General features: G+C 44.6%; 1 protein-coding gene across 1 annotated transcript in view; it reads left to right on the top strand.

The window, feature by feature from the left end:
* The first annotated feature begins 8,219 nt into the window (after positions 1 to 8,219).
* Positions 8,220 to 20,446, top strand: part of CUBN (cubilin) — a 259,514-nt gene continuing 247,287 nt past the window's right edge. Inside the window, exons 1-4 of the mRNA XM_073677458.1 lie at positions 8,220 to 8,537; positions 8,757 to 8,886; positions 18,454 to 18,549; positions 19,943 to 19,981. Of these exons, the coding sequence (XP_073533559.1) occupies positions 8,416 to 8,537; positions 8,757 to 8,886; positions 18,454 to 18,549; positions 19,943 to 19,981 (387 nt within the window). The 5' untranslated portion in view covers positions 8,220 to 8,415. The remainder of the gene's footprint in view (positions 8,538 to 8,756; positions 8,887 to 18,453; positions 18,550 to 19,942; positions 19,982 to 20,446) is intronic.

Raw genomic sequence — 20,446 nt, 5'->3', positions numbered from 1 at the left:
TGAATCCAATGTCAGGTTCCCTTTATCTAATCTTCAGAAAATATAATTTTTAAACTCCACATACAATCATCTCATGATACAAAAACTTTCAAAAAATGTAATTTTTTACTTTAACGTGTAAGCCCCGTAATACAAAATATTGCATGCCGGTGCCAGAAAATCATTAGGATTCTTATTTTATCTATAGGCAATCAAGAAGAAAAATAGTCTGCAAGTACAAAATAGTACACCCCTTGTTCACCAGAATGGGGGCTCCATGCGCCTGTTCTTCAAAAATGTGGTTAGAGATTGAATGGAGCTGTCACGTTTGCGTCAGCCCCTATGTAAGTCTCATCTGGTGAGGTGGATTCACAAAGCCACAGGTCAAGGTGGTCACATGAACCCAGGGTGTTAGTTTGGGTGGCTGGCAGGCATGTGGAGAAGTGAGGATTTGGACACACCGGAGCTGTAGGACCAAGAGGGCAGACAAAAAAGGAAATGGCAAGTCAAGCGAGGCACGCATAGGAACAGAGTCCAATAACAGGGTTCATCGGCAGGAATTGGGAGCATTTGAAGATGACTGCACAGTTTGATCGCATGTTGGATCACTCCAAAGAAACCAAACTCTAAAGTCTCAAAACTAAGACACAGGTGTGTCTCTAACTGGCCTTAAGGAGATGATGTCACAGAGAAATGCCAGGCAACTTGTAAAACCTGAAGCACAGTAAAGGGTGGCCATAGGAAAGAGAGCTGAGCCCGACCCAGCCAGGATGGATGTGTAACTGTTAGAACCCTCCTGTTTGTTTTTCCATCTTGTGTTTTGCGGTCACGTGACCACCTACCTTTATATTCCAGCTCCGCCGTCCTGGCTGTGCTGGACTTCAGTGTTTGGCTGTTTCTCTAGCCAGGTGCTTCTGTCCCTTTCTCTGTCAGTTCGTTTGGTCCTTCTGGGACCTCTAGTACCTTTTTGTCTTTTTGTGTTCTGCAACAACTTCTCTGTTTAGGAGTAAGTCCAGCCCAAAAAAAAAAAAAACTAAAAGGAGAGAAATTCGGGGATCAGTATGGTTTCCATCCAGGATTTGGCTCAATGCCAGCAGGGATTGTCTCTGGAAGTAGCCAAGTTCCAGCAACACGTGAGTAGCTGTTCTGAAGCGCATTTTGTGGAACCCAAGGTAGGACTGCCTGATGTTTTTTATGGTAAACAGCAAACATTTTTTTCCTTTAAAAATGCTTGTTTGTTATATTTTCGTTTGAGACCAAGGTCCTCTGAGAATAAATCACAGCACATTGCTTTTATTATGTCACTTTTGCGCAAAGAACCACAGGGGTGGGCCTTTTCTCTCCAACCTAATGATCCATGTTTAAGGTTTGTAGAAGATTTTTTTTCTGCTATGGGGCTATTATATGATGATCCTGATCGAGTCTCATCTGCTGAGGCAGAACTCAGGCGTTTGAATCATGGGTCAGGTGATGTTGAAAATTATTGGACACACTTCAGAAGATGGGCCTCGGAACTTAAATGGATTGATCCTGCTCTGAAATGTCTATTTCTTGCTGGTCTGAGTGAAACGGTTAAGGATTTGCTAATTGCATTCCCCACACCTGAGACTCTGCAGGATGCCATGCAATTAGCTGTTCGTGTGGATAGGAGACTGAGATTTAGACAGAATGAGGTAAAGACTCCTGTAATGCCAGATCTTAGTCCCCAGAAAATCTGCTCAGACGGCGAAGAACCGATGGAGGTTGGGGCGATGTCACTCCACTCTCAGGAAAGAGACCGGAGGTTCGCCGAGGGATTGTGTCTTTATTGTGGTAAAGCTGACCATTTGATTAAGTATTGTGAGCTTCGTTTAAGTAAAGAAAAAAAAAGGTCAGTTACGCCCGTATAGCTTGTTTACGCTCTGCTGGAGTATTTCTTTCTGGGAGTACTACTTTGCAGGAAAATTTTATTGAATTTCAGGTATTTGTGGATTGTGGTTCAACACTTAATGTGATAGATAAGGGTTTTTGGAAAACCTTAAATTGAAATCCAAACCTTTGTCATCACCTATTTCTGTGATTGCAATTGATAACACTCCCTTGAAATGTATTACAAGGTTGCTTCATTTCCTCTCACTATCAGTGGAGTTCACCAAGAAATTTTGGACTTGGTTGTTTTAGATAATTTACCCTCTCCGGTCGTTCTAGGATTGCCTTGGTTGAAACTTCACAATCCTTTATTGGACCGGTCTACTAATATGATTAAGTCTTGGAGTCCGAAGTGCTATGATAAATGTTGTAATGGTCGCATTGCGGCTGTGGAAAAAGGGGAATTACCTGTACCTATTCAAGATTTTTGGAGGGTTTTTTCAGAGGAGGAGTCGCAAGTTTTACCTCCTCATAGGGATTATGATTGCATCATTGAGTTTGTTCCTGGAGCTACTCTTCCCAAAAGTCACTTGTTTAATCTGACTATCCCTGAAAGAAAGGCCTTGGACGAGTACATAGAGACTAGCCTGGCTGCTGGTCACATTAGACCTTCTAAATCGCCTGTGGCAGTTGGATTTTTCTTTGTTAAAAAAAAAGACGGGGGTTTACGTCCATGTCTGGATTTTCGTGAAATTAATAAGATTACCATACACAATTCCTACCCATTGCCGTTAATTCCTGACTTGTTTAACCAGTTAGTGGGGGCCAAGTGGTTCTCTAAAATTGATCTCCAGGGGGCATACAATTTGTTACGAGTGAAGGAGGGTGATGAATGGAAAACTGCTTTTAACACTCCGGTGGGTCATTTTGAGAATCTGGTGATGCCTTTTGGTCTTACCAATGCACCTGCATTTTTTCAGAACCTTATTAATGACATCCTGAGACCTTTGATTGGTAAGAATGTGGTTGTGTATTTGGATGACATTTTGATTTATTCACCAGATCTAGAGTCCCATTGGCAGAGTGTACGTGAAGTTTTGCAGTTATTGAGTGATAATTCACTCTTTGCTAAGCTGGAGAAATGTGAGTTTGCTGTGCAGAAAATTAGTTTTTTGGGCTACATTGTCTCCAGCGAGGGCTTTGAGATGGACCCGGTGAAGGTTCAGGCTGTGCAGGAATGTCCTAGGCCTATTGGTTTGAAATCTATACAGAGATTTTTGGATTTTGCCAATTATTACAGGAAATTCATTAAGAAAGGTGTGAATACGGTCCAGTAGACTACTGAGGCCATTGAAGCGTTTGAGTATCTCAAAGAGAGGTTCAGTTCTGGCCCTATCCTTATGCAGCCTGATGAGACCAAGCCTTTTTTGGTCGAGGTCGATGCTTCATTGGTGGGGGTCGGAGCAGTTTTGTCTCAGGAGAACAAGGGTGGAGTACATCCTTGTGCCTTCTTTTCGAAAAAAATTTCAGAAACCGAACTGATGTTGGAAATCGGGAGTTGCTGGCTATTAAACTCGCGTTTGAACATTGGCATCATTTTTTGGAAGGCGCTAGATTTCCTATTCAGGTGTTCACAGATCATAAGAATTTGATCTATCTGGATGCTGCCAAGCTCTTGAATGCCCGTCAAGCTAGGTGGGCACTTTTTTTTTCTCGGTTTCATTTTTCTGTTACCTATATCCCTGGTACTAAGAACGTTAAAGCTGATGCTTTATCTCGCAGCTTCTCTCCTACGGTCGGTGCCGAGGAGGAGGAGAGCATTTTACAGAAAGGAGTTGTGGTAGCGGCATTGGACTCCGTTTTGGAGAATGGGATTCTGAAAGCTCAAGATGATGCCCCATCTAACACTCCCCATGGGAGGTTGTTTGTGCCTAGAACCTTTAGGAGAGATTTGTTTGTGGAGTGTCATGAGTCTCAGTTGGCAGGTCATCCAGGAATTTCGGAGACTAAGAGACTTATCAGTCACAGTTTTTGGTGGCCTGGATGTCAGAAGGAAGTCATCAAGTGGGTGCGTCAGTGTACTGTGTGTGCAAGGTCAAAGGCTTCACATACTCCTGCTGCGGGGTTGCTTTGCCCTCTGGAGGTTCCTAGTGTTCCTTGGACGCATCTTACAATGGATTTTATTACGGATCTTCCTGTGTCCAAGGGTTTTACTGTCATCTGGGTGGTCGTGGACCATTTTGGTAAGATGTGTCATTTGGTTCCATTCATTAAGTTGCCCTGCGCCAAGACACTCGCTAAGGCGTTTGTTAAGGAGATTGTCAAGCTTCTTGGCGTTCCCACGGATATTGTTTCTGATAGAGGACCTCAGTTTGTGGCTCGCTTTTGTCGTGCTTTTTGTGACAGGTTGGGAGTCCATTTGTCATTTTCGTCTGGTTATCATCCTGAGTCTAATGGACAGACTGAATGAAAGAATCAGGATGTTGAGCAGTTTTTGCGTTGTTTTGTGGCGGACAATCAAGAGGGGTGGTCTGAGTTTCTGCCTCTCGTAGAATTTGCTCTTAACAATCATACATCCTCCTCTGCTGGGTGTTCTCCTGTTTTTTGTTGTACTGGGAGACATCTGTCTTTTGGTTTGTTCTCCAAATTGGGGTCAGCGGTGCCGGAGGAGAATTTTTCCGGTGATTTGGAGAGCGTTTGGACTAATGTACGTTGCAACCTTCAAGAGGCTAACAAGAAGTCCAAGAAGTATTTTGACAGGAAACGTTAGGAGGTTTTGTTTACTGTGGGTGACATGGTTTGGTTGTCCTCAAAGAACCTGCAGTTGAGGATTCCCTCTAAAAAACTGGGTCCTGAGTTTGTGGGTCCATTTAAAGTGCTTCAGGTTGTTAACCCGTCTGCTGTTAGGTTGGATGTCCCTACTTCCTGGAAGATTAATCCTGTGTTTCATGTTTCTTTGTTGAAAAAGGCTGATGTATCCGATAGGGACACCACTGTCACAGTTCCTCCTGTGGTGGAAGACGGCGAATATGAAATTTCTCGTATCCTGAATTCTAGATGGCATAGAGGGAGATTACAGTATCTTGTCTCCTTGAAGGGTTTCGGTCCCAAAGGTATCTCCTGGGTAAGGACGGATGATGTCTCTGTTCCTAGGCTTGTTAGAGTTTTCCACAGGAGGTTTCTGGATAGGCCTGGGCCTGGAGGATCCGGAGGATCCTCATAAAAGAAGGGGTACTGTTAGAATCCTCCTGTTTGTTTTTTCCATCTTGTGTTTTGCGGTCACGTGACCTGCCTTTATATTCCAGCTTCGCCCTCCTGGCTTTGCTGGACTTCAGTGTTTGACTGTTTCTCTAGCCAGGTGCTTCTGTGGCTTTCTCTGTCAGTTTGTTTGGTCCTTCTGGGACCTCTAGTACCTTTCTGTCTGTTTGTCTTTTTGTGTTCTGCAACAACTTCTCTGTTTAGGAGGAGTCCCATTTTTGTCCCAGTCCTTAGTTCTTTTAGGGATCCCTCCCCTTATGCTATAGGTCTTCGTTCAGACTAGCCGAGGACTAAGGCGGGTCTGTTCGCTAGGAGCAGGCAGCCCGCTTCATCGTAGGGATTCAGCTTAGTCTTACTGTAGGGACAGCTTTCCCCTATCTTTCCTTAGTACTTGTTGCAAATCATAACAGTAACACCCTTTGATAGTGAACAGAGCTGTAGCGCCTAGGCTCAACCATTAGGCTTCACTCAATTTCCGACCTCAGTGAGGAAGAACAGGATTCCCATTTTTGTGAACATAATGGTTCCAGTAATCAGACATTTTGGATAATTGGTAAACCCCTTTAATGATCGTTATTTTTCTGATCTATGACCACGAATTCTTAAGAAATGAAGTCAGGAGACATGATATATCGGTTCTGAGGCATTCCTCTTCGAACTATAAGGCCAAATCTAATTAGAACCTTGCAATGGAAAGGTCATCCTGTGATTATGATTATATACTTGATCAAAGAGAGTCCACAATTAGTACAAATCCTTAGAGATGTCGGATTACATAGATACAAGTCTAACTGTACTCAAATCATAACAGTGCTCATATCACAAGATATAATATGTAATTACTATAACATTTCACACTCCTTTCCTGAAAGTCCTATTATTTTGATGTAAATGTTCTTGCTATTCATCTTTGACATAAGAAATCCACCCATAGCGCTCACCAGTCCACCAGATTGTCTGTCCACTAGGCCAATAAAGAATATTGAAATCTTGAACTATTTATTTTACAACTTTAAATCTGTTACTTGTACAGGACGGGTAAACTTGGTCATCAAATAATCAAGAAAAAAAATGTGGGACCGTTATGGGGGTTGCGCAGGGGCCAACAACACTATAGTCTTGAAGCTATGACATTTCAAGGGTTTTATTTAATAGGTAACAATGGACAAACCTGGTTCCCAACATGGTGCCTTTTCTTTCACATGTGCACACATATTAGCTTCAATAAGTATTCCTGCTCCCCTCCTGACTCACTAAAGTTATGGTATGGGCGTGCAAGGCTGAATTAACATTAGATATTTCCTTTTCAAGCCTATCTCAGCTGTCCACCAAAATTATCAGGGTACCAGATAGGGGCTGGTGGATATAACAGAGTTGGCAGGCACTGACCTCTTTGAAAGTTTGGACCCCAAATATTTCTGATGGCAACTCTGGTAGATATGTTACTAATTATTGGAGTCGTTGCGAATTCTGCCCACTTTGGGCCTTTCTTTGTATAAATGGATATATATAATAATTATTTTATATGTCCATCCTCAGCACCCCAATATTCTCAAGAAAATTTGTCAGCTTGTAATATGGTAACGTGTATGGTTGGCTTAGACCATCAAGATCAAGCAAGTGAAAATCCATCAGCCCTATATCGATTTGCTCCGAAATCTGCCCTTGTAGGCAATTGAGGAAACCTCCAAACAATTACATGTTCAGCCTGTCCCTGAGGGATGGGGCAAAATTAAATCCATCAAACCAACCTTTTATTTTCTTTATGACATTAGCCATCAAGGAAAAAATCCTAAACTGTCATATACAATAGATGGATGACGGGGCTCAGTAGAAATGACATGTTCAGCAGATATTCTAAAGTTAAAGGCTCCCTATAAACCAGGGGTGGGCAATTAATTTACCCGAGGGGCCACATGAGAAACTGTGATTATTGTGGAGGCCGAACCAATAGGATGAAATTAATTCTACTCAATATTAATATTAACATATTACTTATTAATATTAATGGTATTACTTAATATTGAACAGAATTAAGTATGCTGACATCCTCCTATATACCGTATGAGCTTGCATACAGCCCCCTGTATACTGTAAGAGTCCCCACATAGCCCCCCAAATACAATATGGGCCCCAACATAGCCACCTAAATAGAGTATGAGCCCCCACATGGCCTCCTAAATACAATATGAGCCCCAACATAGTCCCCTATATACAGTATGAGCTCATGGTTTTCAGCCTGCTTGATCATAATGGTTTATAGTATAGATCATTTGGATAAGGCAGACTGAAAACCATCAGCCCAATCCTTTTTTTTCCCTAACGTCTGCTAACGGTAAATTGTGAAACCTCTATTCACATTCGATGTCCGGCTAGTCCCAGCGTGTATGGCCAACTTTAGACTGTCAGGAGATTTACAATTAACTCCTTAATTATCCTAGATTCCTAGGATTATAAGAAGTTTAAAAAATAACCAGTAGAGGCTAGGTTTAGGGTTAGGGCTAACCAGTGGGGGGAGGTCTAGAGTTAGGGCTAACCAGTGGGGGTTAGATTTGGGATTAGGGCTAACCAGTGGGGGTTAGGGTTAGGGCTATCCAGTGGGGGTTAGGGTTAGGGCTAACCAGTGGGGGTTATGGCTAACCAATGGTGGTTAGGTTTAGGGTTAGCATTAACCAGTGGGGGTTAGGTTTAGGGTTAGAGCTAACCAGAGGGGGTTAGATTTGGCGTTAGGGCTAACCAGTGGGGGTTAGGGCTAACCAATGTGGGTTAGGTTTATGGTTAGTGTTAACCAGTGGGGGGTAGGTTTGGAGTTAGGGCTAACCAGTGGGGTTTGGAGTTAGGGCCCCATGTTTTATAAAACCATCCAGGCATGGCTTTACCATTATACCTTTCCGAAATAGGAGGCTATTACTCTTTCACATGGCTTCCCGGTTATGTATAATTTCACATTTTATGGTTTCCTACTTTATAAATGAGTTACATACGAGCTGCCGCAGCCTCATACAATGCACTTGCTATAAATGCTGACATATTTTGGCTTTTTAAAGCAGATGAGTTAATTTCCTTGGATTTTTCTTTTGTTGCAAAGGTCATAAAGCTGATGGATAACAGACACGAAGCATTCATAGGTGTTTGATGTGTAACTAGTCAGCCCTTTGTCCCTTTCCATTACCCGCAGTGAACAATTAATATGAATGAAGAGCTTGCGTTAACTATTTTCTGCTTGTTTCGTGGGAATGAACAGATCCACAAGGTCAAAGTGCAGCTCTTTATAAACCTCCAAGACATCTTCTACGTTGACAGCTCTGCCTGGAGGGAGTCGGCAGCACCATGCTTTCTCCAGGCCGGAGCCATAGACACCTGATTGCGGCATTATTAATACTTTCTGGACTAATCTGTCAACTGGGAGAACCTGTGAAGACAAGACAGAAAAGAGATGTGAATACTGACCAGTAAGTGATGAAGATTGGATTCATTTAATTTACATTGAATCAAATCTCCTATGTGTTTATGCTGGGAAGATTTTACAACATCTATTGTTTTCTGGTATCAGCCATTTCTGACCATGTATGTTTCCTGCAAATATTCCTCCATGATCAGAGCCAGACTTCTCTTTAGGATGATTGCACATTGGAGTGATATTTATTTTAGATTTTTTTTTTCTGCTTTAGGCCCCGAATGTCTTGTGAAAATGGAAATTTAATATTTTCTGTAAGCCAAACCAAAAATATTGAATTCAAAACCAGTTCCTATGGGAAAATTAAAATGAATGATGATGACCTGACAGAACTTCTGACCCAGGTAACAATATGATAATTTTAATAATAATTTTATTTATACAGCGCCAACATATTCCACATTTACAATTAATAATATAATGTCTACTATATAATTAGCGGCTATGTTGGGAGCTGAGAACATTGTAGCTTATTACACTGGATGCCATTGCCATAAACACGTCTGTACTGTAAGATGCACTGCAGCCCTCGTTATGGGGATTCTTTCTCATACTTTTAGTGGCTCTGTTATGGTGGTACTATGTTTGGCTCTGTTATGGTGGTACTATGTTTGGCTCTGTTCTCGTGGTACTATGTTTGGCTCTGTTCTGGTGGTACTGTGGTTGGCTCTGTTATGGTGGTACTATGTTTGGCTCTGTTATGGTGGTACTGTGGTTGGCTCTGTTATTGTGGCACCCTGCTGCTCACAGGTACCACAGGACCCAAAAGGGTGCATGGATGGACTTCTCCACAAGAGGCCCTCCTTACAAACAAACACCTCCACTCTTCCACCTCATACCACCAGAGGGAGCCCTGTTAGGGACATATATATATGGAGGGTGGAGTTAGGCAGTTGAGTCAGAGTTAGTCTGAGAGAGAGTGTGCTGCCACTGAGAGCAGTGAAGACGCAGCATGTCTGCTGCTGTATTGAGGGCCTCGAGTGTGGCCGGAGGAAAAGAGGAGAGGAGAGAGGAGTTGAGGGGGCAGAGGAGCATCATAGGCTCACCCCAAGACACAAACTGGACACCGGGTACGCGCCTACAGGGTCCTTTATACCCAGTAGGGATCACCAGCATACAAGGAGGACTATAAACCCTTGACAGGACTAGTAACCACAAAGGCCCTGGCGTCCAGGGATAGTGGTTGCCAGAAAAAGGTCCTACTACCAAGCGACAGGTGAAGGAACAGCACGACACAGAAGCTAGGCCCAGTTGCAGGCTGGCCAGGAGCTTAGAGAGAGGGAGACACGGACCAGGAGGCCTTATACCCGCTCACTGGGGAGAAGTCCTGAAGTGCATCCTTCCTACTGATACCGTACCTGACATCCGCACCAGTAAAGGTACTGAAGTGAATCCCCTGTCTCTGTCAGTTACTCCTGCTGCACCATCTCTCCTGCACTACAAGCCCCAGCATCACCATCATTTGCACCTACACTGCCCCGGGGGCCCACTCCGCCTGTGGGGAGCAGAAACATCCCAGCTGCCATCCCATCACCCCCCCCCCGGAGGTCTGCAGCAGCGCCGGTAACCATTACCGGAAACCACAGGTGGCGTCACGAGACAAACTGTACAGTAAAACCCCTTTTTAAAGAGAGACCCAGAGTACGGGCCCGAAAGCCGACTGCCGTGACCTCCTAAACAAGGTAAAAGGCCCGGGTACCGAGTCCCCTATATTCCCCCTGGGTGACACATTATCGTGGTGTGGCGCCCCTGACGTGTTCGGTCGCCACAGGGGTACTGCACCTCTTTAATGAGGTGTGGTATCTCTCCTTCGAGGTAAGGACGGTGCAGCTGTCAGGACCCCACCTCTGCATTCATTGCTACACCTCTCCCACCTGAGGGGGGCATTTAAGGCACCATAGTGCTGCCCCAGCCGGGATAAGTGGAGATGGGGGAACCAAAAGAAAGGGGGAACCTAGTAGTGGGTGAGGGTGGAGGACACACTTAGAGGTTACACGTACTAAATTCATATTTAATAGCCAGCTATCTTAAGTTCAAGGTCTTTGATTGTACTCTTCATCACTGAACGTGGCTTTCTGTGTGAACCTGCAGTTGATGGGGACATGGTCCTTGTACTGTGGCCTTGAGTCGAGGAGCGGGCTAGAGTTAAAGGCTGTCTCTACCCGGTCAAGGTCCCTACTTAAGAAGGCCTGGAGGGGAGCGGAGGAGAAAAGCTCCGCGGGCAAAAGGATCCCAGGGGGATGCAGACGGAGCGGTATACGCGACCTGTCCTCGCTATTCTGGCCTAGTCAGAGGGATTCCTGCTGCAAAAGGGGTACCGGCCCCCGATATCTGACTCTGTCACTTCAAGTCTTAGTCGGAGAAGCCCGTAGGCTCAGTGGATCCCAACGGGTAACGGACGGAGCGGAGTCGCCACCCGTACCCTTGTTCTGTGCATAGTTCAGAGGGAGACCCAGCCTTAGTACACACACCACATATGGAGAGGAGAGGACCTAGTGGGAAAGTCTAGGAACACTCTGGTGCGGGGTCCTGACCATAGCACCTGAACTACCCGGAGGTTGTCAAACCCCCGGCCCTGGTGGCCGCAGCGCGCCGTGAGGAGCAGGGAGAAGCCTTGCAGCTGTGCATTCTACCGTGAGTAAAGCTTGGAAGACTACCCCTAAGGCCTCCGGTTTCTTATTGCAACGCGGCACCGCACAACACCGCACCACTTCTCCCACTACAACTCCATCCTCCTGTTCTCTCGGCCCTGAGGTCCTGCTCCGCCTGTGGGGAGTAGTACCATCTGTTGCAGCCACCACACCCCGCCTCAGAGGACTGAACGCAGCGCTTGTGGAGGATCACCAGAAACCACAGGTGGCGTAGTCAATACAACCACTCGATTAACACCAAACTCTGAAAGCCCATTAAATCTTTTAATGTGACGGCCCTGGGCACGGAACGGGTCCAGGCCACCGCTACAACCCCCCCAAACATCTGACCCGGGTCCGTGTACCCCCATCTTCACAGGGAGGGCTGTGAGCATCACAGTGGTACTATGTTTCGTTTGTTATGGTGGTACTATGTTTGGCTCTGTTATGGTGGTACTATCTTTGGCTCTGTTATGGTGGTACTATTTTGGCTCTGTTATGATGGTACTATGTTTGGCTCTGTTCTGGTGGTACTATGATTGGCTCTGTTATTGTGGCACTGTGGTTGGCTCTGTTCTGCTGGTGCTGTGGTTGGCTCTATTAAGGTGGTACTTTGGCTCTGTTTTGTGCGGTACTGTGTTTGGCTCTGCTATGATGGTCCTGTGGTTGGCTCTGTCATGGTTGTACTATGTTTGGCTCTGTCATGGTGGTACTTTGTTTGGCTCTGTCATGGTGGTACTATGTTTGGCTATGTTATGGTGGTACTATGTTTGGTTCTGTTCTGGTGGTACTATGTTTGGCTCTGTTATGGTAGTACTATGTTTGGCTCTGTTATGGTGGTACTATGTTTGGCTCTGTTCTGGTGGTACTATGTTTGGCTCTGTTCTGGTGGTGCTGTGGTTGGCTCTGTTCTGGTGGTACTATGTTTGGCTCTGTTATTGTGGTACTATGTTTGGCTCTGTTATGATGGTACTATGTTTGGCTCTGTTATGGCGGTACTATGTTTGGCTCTGTTCTGGCGGTACTATGTTCGACTCTGTTCTGGTGGTACTATGTTTGGCTCTGTTCTGATGATACCATGTTTGGCTCTGTTCTGGTGGTACTATGTTTTGCTCTGTTCTGGTGGTACTATGTTTGGCTCTGTTCTGGTGGTACTATGTTTCGCTTGTTATGGTGGTACTATGTTTCGCTCTGTTTCTTATGGTGGTACTATGTTTGGCTCTGTCTGGCGATACTGTGGTTGGCTCTGTTATGGTGGTACTATGTTTGGCTCTGTCTGGCGATACTGTGGTTGGCTCTGTTATGGTGGTACTATGTTTCGCTCTGTCTGGCGGTACTGTGGTTGGCTCTGTTATGATGGTACTATGTTTGGCTCTGTTCTGGCGGTATTATGTTTGACTCTGTTATGGTGGTACTATGTTTGGCTCTGTTATGGTGGTACTATGTTTGGCTCTGTTCTGGCGGTACTATGTTTGACTCTGTTATGGCGGTACTATGTTTGGCTGTGTTATGGTGGTAATATGTTTGGCTCTGTTCTGGTGGTACTATGTTTGGCTCTGTTCTGGTGGTACTATGTTTCGCTTGTTATGGTGGTACTATGTTTCGCTCTGTTTTTTATGGTGGTACTATGTTTTGCTCTGTCTGGCTGTACTGTGGTTGGCTCTGTTATGATGGTACTATGTTTGGCTCTGTTAAGGTGGTACTATGTTTGGCTGTGTTATGGTGGTAATATGTTTGGCTCTGTTCTGGTGGTACTATGTTTGGCTCTGTTCTGGTGGTACTATGTTTCGCTTGTTATGGTGGTACTATGTTTCGCTCTGTTTGTTATGGTGGTACTATGTTTTGCTCTGTCTGGCGGTACTATGTTTGGCTGTGTTATGGTGGTAATATGTTTGGCTCTGTTATGGTGGTACTATGTTTGACTGTTATGGTGGTAAAATGTTTCGCTCTGTTATGGTGGTACTATGTTTCGCTTGTTATGGTGGTACTATGTTTCGCTCTGTTATGGTGGTACTATGTTTTGCTCTGTTATGGTGGTACTGTGTTTGGCTCTGTTATGGTGATACTATGTTTGGCTCTGTTCTGGTGGTACTATGTTTGACTCTGTTATGGTGGTACTATGTTTCGCTCTGTTATGGTGGTACTATGTTTCGCTTCTTATGGTGGTACTATGTTTCGCTCTGTTATGGTGGTACTATGTTTGGCTCTGTTATGGTGGTACTATGTTTTGCTCTGTTATGGTGGTACTGTGTTTGGCTCTGTTATGGTGATACTATGTTTGGCTCTGTTATCGTGGTACTATGTTTGGCTCTGTTATGGTGGTACTATGTTTGGCTCTGTTATGGTGGTACTATGTTTGGCTTGTTATGGTGGTACTATGTTTCACTCTGTTCTGGCGGTACTATGGTTGGCTCTGTTATGGTGGTACTATGTTTGACTCTATTATGGTGATACTATGTTTTGCTTGTTATCGTGGTACTATGTTTGGCTCTGTTATGGTGGTACTATGTTTGGCTTGTTATGATGGTACTATGTTTCGCTCTGTTCTGGCGGTACTGTGGTTGGCTCTGTTATGGTGGTACTATGTTTGACTCTATTATGGTGGTACTATGTTTCGCTTGTTATGGTGGTACTATGTTTGGCTCTGTTATGGTGGTACTGTGATTGGTACTGTGGTGGGCTCTGTGAATGACACTGTTATTGGATAAATGAAAGGCATTATTACTAGGGTACATTGGCTCTGCTGCTGGAACTCTTTTGGGGATTTTGTTTTTCGTTTTTTCATTGTATGATAAGAACTTATACAATAAATATACTCTCCGCATCAATTCCTTTCAGTTCTCAGGATCTCTGTTTGCTGTCATTTAATTCAACCCTTATTGTCTAGGTCTTAAAAAAAAATGTATGTGATGAACACACCGGTGCTCAGCCCTTACGGTTACACTACCGTTATCAGATCCATGTCTTGTACCAGATCTCACATGTCTGATTCTTACAATTTCCAGATCACGGTTCCAAGAATAAAAATCTGCAGATAATAAACTGCGGACAATAAACTGCAGACCTTGGGCTCGGGGCTCTTTTACTGAACCGTTCAGTGATTAGATCAGACTATAATTTATGCAGATGTTGTCTAATAAGTTCTAGATACTGTAATTAGCATTATATAACTTTCACATGTAAACACATCCATCAGCTGGCACCAGATAAAATGGTCCCAAAATGGGCTTTATAATGCCAGATACTGTTATCATGGAGTACAACGATAAGGTTATCTATCACTAATGCTTCTATAAACATTCGCTCTCTCCTGATTGATTCTACCACATCCCATTGACATGTACTGAGTAGTTCATGGTCTGTATTACTCAGTAATGCCATTCTGAAATGTCCTAGCCAAGTAATCAGCGGCAGGAGCGGGAGCCGGCTGTCAGAAGCAGCTGGATTCCCCATAGAGAAGGCAGAGATGGCTTATTACCATGTCTGCCTCCCTGATCAATGTATGCACAACACTGAACGAGTGATATGTATATAGTATAGGAAACACTAAGGGCTCGCTCACATGAGCGTATAACTCGGACAGATGCTATCTAATGATTTATTCAATAGCACTCGGACCAATGTTATTCAATGGGGCAGTGCAGATCTGCGTTCAAAGACCAGATCGGCTCAAATCAAGTGGCTCCTCAGATTGGATCATGTGCACCCATTCAAGTCTATGGCCGCTTGTAAAACCTTGGACTGCACTTGGATGTCATCCGAGTGCAGTCTGATTTACGTGGACACAGACAACGGAGAAGAAGGAGAAATTAAGTTCTCCGTCTTCTCTGCACCTGTGATACAATTCTCTCATGCAAGAGAATCAGATCACAGTAAACTTACACACTCGGATTAAAGTTTGAGCTGAGTGTCATTACCATAATCGATCCTATTCTCTCTGAAGAGAAAATCATCGCTCGCGTGACCGTAGCCTAACAGTGATTTCTCCTCTGGACCCAGCAATCATGTAATCACAGGAGCTGTTGGGTCCTAACAGACCCAGATCAGCTCTGGTATGCAGCCAGGAGGCTGAATTTCCACTGTAACTAGGGCTAATGTGCCAGCCAAGTTACAGGGGAAATCAGATATATTTAAAAATAAATAAAATGGTTTTTATGACCTTACGGGGAAGACACAAAGTGAAATATATTAAAAAATTATGAAATAAAAAAATAAAAATAATAATTAAAAAAAAAAAAAAAATGAATGAAAAATCAAATGAAAAAGAAAGCCGTTGCCAGCCAGCCCAGGTGGAAAAAAAATAAAATCACGTGCCTGATATATTAAAATGATTTTTATGGAAAAGGGGAACAAAATTTAAAATGCTTTTTAGTGTGGTCAAAAAAACCTCTTATTTCCTTTTTTCCGGCATATCGGTAAGAATATAAAAATTGGGCCCTACGTATTCATTTAAAAAAAGAAGCAAAATTATTTTGACATGCAAAAAAGAAAAGATTTTAAAGCTCTTAAAATTGCATGTGCGGAAATATCCGAAAATGTGTCTGATCATGAAGGGGAGAAAATTGCCTAGTTAGGAGTGGCGTGCATGGATATGCTTATACTGTAAAAACGACTCATCCTACAATCCCAGAGGGGAATTTATAAAAATTGATAAGAATGGTTTAGAGCTATAATGGGGATAGCAGTATAATCCCCTGATACCGGTAAAGCCACCAAATGCACATTTATAGCATATAATATGGATGCTATAGAGGGTGCAGAGGTAACAGTCACTCCTGGATACTGAGGTGGCCTAAAAAGTGGCCTCTTTGACTATCTGAACTCTTTGGATGGATGGTTATACATGTGGTGGAAGGTTAACATCTCCCAACTTTTTTAGCATTTTAAAAAGGCAAAAATGCCTTTTCCGGACTAGGAAGTGGGAAGTAAACCGAGGCCAATCACCTCTGGCGGCAGCTTATCTCCGGGGAAAAGGATTAGGTGGAATTCAACCTTTACTTTCCTGATATCATCTGTCCTGGAAAAGTCTGGACGACCCCATACGCAATAGACGGACATCTCGTCCTATCAAAATGATCAGGTTTGGTCAACTTTAATGTGTATGAGGCCTTTAGTTAGCAGATACTGCAAGTTTTAATGGGTTCTACCCTCAGTTCAGTCACAAGGGGTTCCTGGAGAGTGTCCTGACATCTGTGGTTGGGGAAACATGGATTGGACATCATGGATTCTTTCCTATTGTGTCCCATAAATAAGAAAAGAAAAAAAGGGAAAATACAAGATCCCCCTACCGAGTATTAGGGAACACAGGCGCTAATACCTACGGATGGTTTGGTGGAATGATGAATTTATTGCAGCAATCGGCAAACTACTGGTAAAAATGAGAATTATTTGACAGCAACGCGTTTTGGGCAGACAAGGTTCCCTTAATCAAGCTAAAAGAGATAGATCTTGTTGCGCTCGCGCCCGGACTGACTGAGTGTGATTAGTGATCCCACTGTACCATGAACCGAGGAGTGCCTGGAGGGGCGTAACTAAGTATCAACCCGATCCGACCAAGGTCGCACGGCGGCTTAGTCGACTACTTGGACCAAGGAGGAACCGAGCAGAGGGACCAGGTGCGACTCCAGGTCAGACCCCGGTCACAGTTGTTGACCCACACCGGGGAATGCAGGAACAGGCAGGTTAGACTGGCATACAGGCAGGTGGGTATTGGCAAGTACGGCTGATATGCAGACAGGTGGGCACTGGCAAGCACGGCTGGTATGCAGACAGGTGGGCACTGGCAAGCACGGCTGGAGTGCAGACCGGTAGATACTGGCAAGCACGGCTGGAGTGCAGACAGGGAGGTACTAGCAGGTTGGAGCGCAGGCTGGATAGGGTCCAGTACAGACTGGGAGACAGGTACAGAGCCGCAGATTCGGTAGACAAGCAGAGTAAAGCAAAACCATCGGAGCGGAGGACAAGGCAGAGCAGAGAGGAACTGCTGGTGCGGTGAGCAAGCACAGCAGAGCGGAACCGCCGGAGCGGTGGACAAGGCAGAGCAGAGAGAAACCGCCGGAGCGGTGGGTAAGTCAGAGCAGAGAGAAACCGCCGGAGCAGTGGGTAAGGCAGAGCAAAGAGAAACCGCATGTGCGGTGGGCAAGTCAGAGCAGAGAGAAACCGCCAGAGCAGTGGGCAAGACAGAGCGGAGCGAAACCGCAGGTGCAGTGGACAAGGCAGAGCAGAGCGGAACCGCCAAAGCGGTGGGTAAGTCAGAGCAGAGAGAAACCGCCAGAGCGGTGGGCAAGACAGTGCAGAGCGAAATCGCAGGTGCGGTGGACAAGGCAGAGCAGAACAGGGCTGAAGGTGCAGGCAGAGAGTACAGGGCTCTGTTCATATGGAACAGACTGGAAAATGCAGGAAGATGGCTAGAACACAGGAGGTGGATACAGAGGAAGGAAAAAGGGACAAGCAGAACCAGATACACACAAGGTGCTTACTATGAAGTAGCGAGTGGACACAAAACTCACAAACAGAAGTACAGAGACAACGAGTTGGAGTTAGGTGCAGGTTCAGATACTGCAGGAAAAAGGAAGGTACGGACATAGAGAAAAACAGGTAACAGGCTAGGTTCAGACAGGAACTGCTACTGCAATGAGATACAAGAACGAGCCTGGGTATACAGCCCCCAGAGAGGCGGAAATGGACAAGAAGTCACAGATAACAGGTCTGGGTATGCAGCCCCCAGAGATGGCCGAAACAGACAAGTAGTCACAGATAACAGGTCTGGATATGCAGCCCCCAGAGATGGCGGAAACAGAGAAGAAGCAGAGCTGGACCTGGCAACTTCAGAGTCAAGGAGCACACTGAATGATAGTGTTGCTCAGGCACCTCCTACTGGGTGGAGGGGGTTTAAATATCCAATGACTCACAGCAATAGGCTGGAGATGCATTAGGGGTGCGCCCACAGCAGCTATAAGAATCAGGAAGTAACCGGGCCGCCGCCCTAAGCTGTCAGTCAAGAGAAATGCACACAGCATGAACTGGAGCAAGATTTGCAGGCTGGACTGACAGGTAAGATTGCGGTCTTGCATAGTGGGAGGTGGTGCACTATGCAAGCACGCCGCCAGGGATGTTACAGATCTGAATTATTTTCTTATGGAGATAAGCAGCGCCAGAGTTGTTTAGCGGCCGCTCGTCTACTCTTCTCCATTAAATGACATCAGTTATTTATTGTTTAAATCATGGAATGTATATATTTTTTTATTGCAAAGATTGTAATAATATTCATTTTGATTCCAGATACATAAAAATAAAGAGGAAATTGCTGTGTTAAAAACCAGTGTTATTGGAAATAATCAGACTGTTACAAGCCAAATTGCTCAACTCAACGCAAAGGTTTGTGATTATTGACAGCTGATGTTAGGTAGTTAACATGCCCGGTACATGAACAAAGAGCTTGTGGTTCTCCAACGATCGATCAGTAGAATTATTCATACCTTTCTGTAGATTTTTGTGATTTCAGTAATGCATTTTTTTTTCAAGTGCACAGGTCACCAGAGTTTACAATACAAAATGCATACACAATTACATAAGTCTCTTAGACCTGATGAGGTTTGTGTACTTACTGTGAACATCCATGTCAGAAATGCCTTATAATCCTCTTTACTGTTCCACCTAAATCTATGCCCATCAAACCTAAATGACAGCTCCTCAGTGTCCCTCCTCCCTGCTGCTGCTGCTAAATCTATGCCCACCAAGCCTGACTGACAGCTCCTCAGTGTCCGTCCTCCCTGCTCCTGCTGCTAAATCTATGCCCAACAAGCCTGACTGACAGCTCCTCAGTGTCCTCCTCCCTGCCCCTGCTGCTAAATCTATGCCCACCAAGCCTGACTGACAGCTCCTCAGTGTCCCTCCTCCCTGCTGCTTCTACATCTGTTTTTCAAGCCTGACTGACAGCCCCTCAGTGACCCTCCTACCTGCTGCAGCTGCTGAGTCTCCGCCCACCTAACCTGATTGACAGCTCCTCTGTGTCCCTCCTCCCTGCAGCTGAATCTCTGCACATCTAGATTGATTGATAGCTCCTCAGTGTCCCTCATCCCTGCTGCTAAATTTATGCACATCAAGCCTGACTGACAACTCCTCAGTGTCCCTCCTCCCTGGTGCTGCAGAATCTCTGCCCACCTAACCTGATTGACAGCTTCCCAGTGTCCTTCCTTTTTGCAGATGAATCTCTGCACACCTAACATGATTGAAAGCTCCTCTGTGTCCCTAGTCCTTGCTGCTGAAATCTCAAATTGCTCAGTACAAGCTGCAGCTGTCAGCCAGGCTGGTTGAGCACATACGGAATACACTTTGGACTCATTATCTATTTAGCTGTACACCGGCCTCATTAGGTCTAAGAGCTCTATTTAAAAACATACACAGTGAAATGTGGTGACCTATCCACTTGCACAAATTTTACTTGCAGTTCCACTTTTTCACCATTACCATTAACAGTAATTTGCATAGACACCAGTGCAACAGCACCCCCAACCTTAATTTTGCAATGTCAAATTCAAGAAAAATGCTGATCTTGAAGCCTATACACACAACCATGGCAGGTCTTAGCACAGTCTGTAAGACGTACAGAACCATGATTTAGTCCTCGTAGAAGTATATGGGGCATTCCTGTAGCTCTGTTTATCTCAGAACCAAGTGACCAGGACTGAGCTGTAGATCCAGACAAAGCCGCATGTGTATGAATATCGTTGTGATAGGTACTGAATATTTTTCTCACTTTTGCCCTTAGTTAACAGATATTGAAAACCGAGTTCAACAGCTGCAAGAGGTAAGATCTGAATAAAGGAAACTGAATGTAACCTAAGGGGGTGTGCAGGTACAGTACAGACAAAAGTTTGGACACACCTTCTCATTTAAAGATTTTTCTGTATTTTTATAACTATGAAAATTGTACATTCACACTGAAGGCATCAAAACTATGAATTACCACATGTGGAATTATATACTTAACAAAAGAGTGTGACACAACTGAAAATATGTCTTATATTCTAGGTTCTTCAAAGTAGCCACCTTTTGCTTTGATGACTGCTTTGCACACTCTTGGCATTCTCCTGATGAGCTTCAAGAGGTAGTCACCGGAAATGGTTTTCACATCACAGGTGTGCCCTGTCAGGTTTAAGAAGTGGGATTTCTTGCCATCAGTTGTGTTGTGCAGAAGTCTGGTGGATACACAGCTGATAGTCCTACTGAATAGATTGTTAGAATTTGTATTATGGCAAGAAAAAAGCATCTA

The sequence above is a fragment of the Phyllobates terribilis genome, unplaced genomic scaffold (assembly GCF_046119375.1).
Source record: "Phyllobates terribilis strain yellow unplaced genomic scaffold, ASM4611937v1 Scaffold_4__5_contigs__length_816908805, whole genome shotgun sequence".
Classification (NCBI taxonomy): domain Eukaryota; kingdom Metazoa; phylum Chordata; class Amphibia; order Anura; family Dendrobatidae; genus Phyllobates; species Phyllobates terribilis.
The sequence above is the reverse complement of the archived record's forward strand: the minus strand, read 5'-3'. Positions and strand labels throughout refer to the sequence as shown.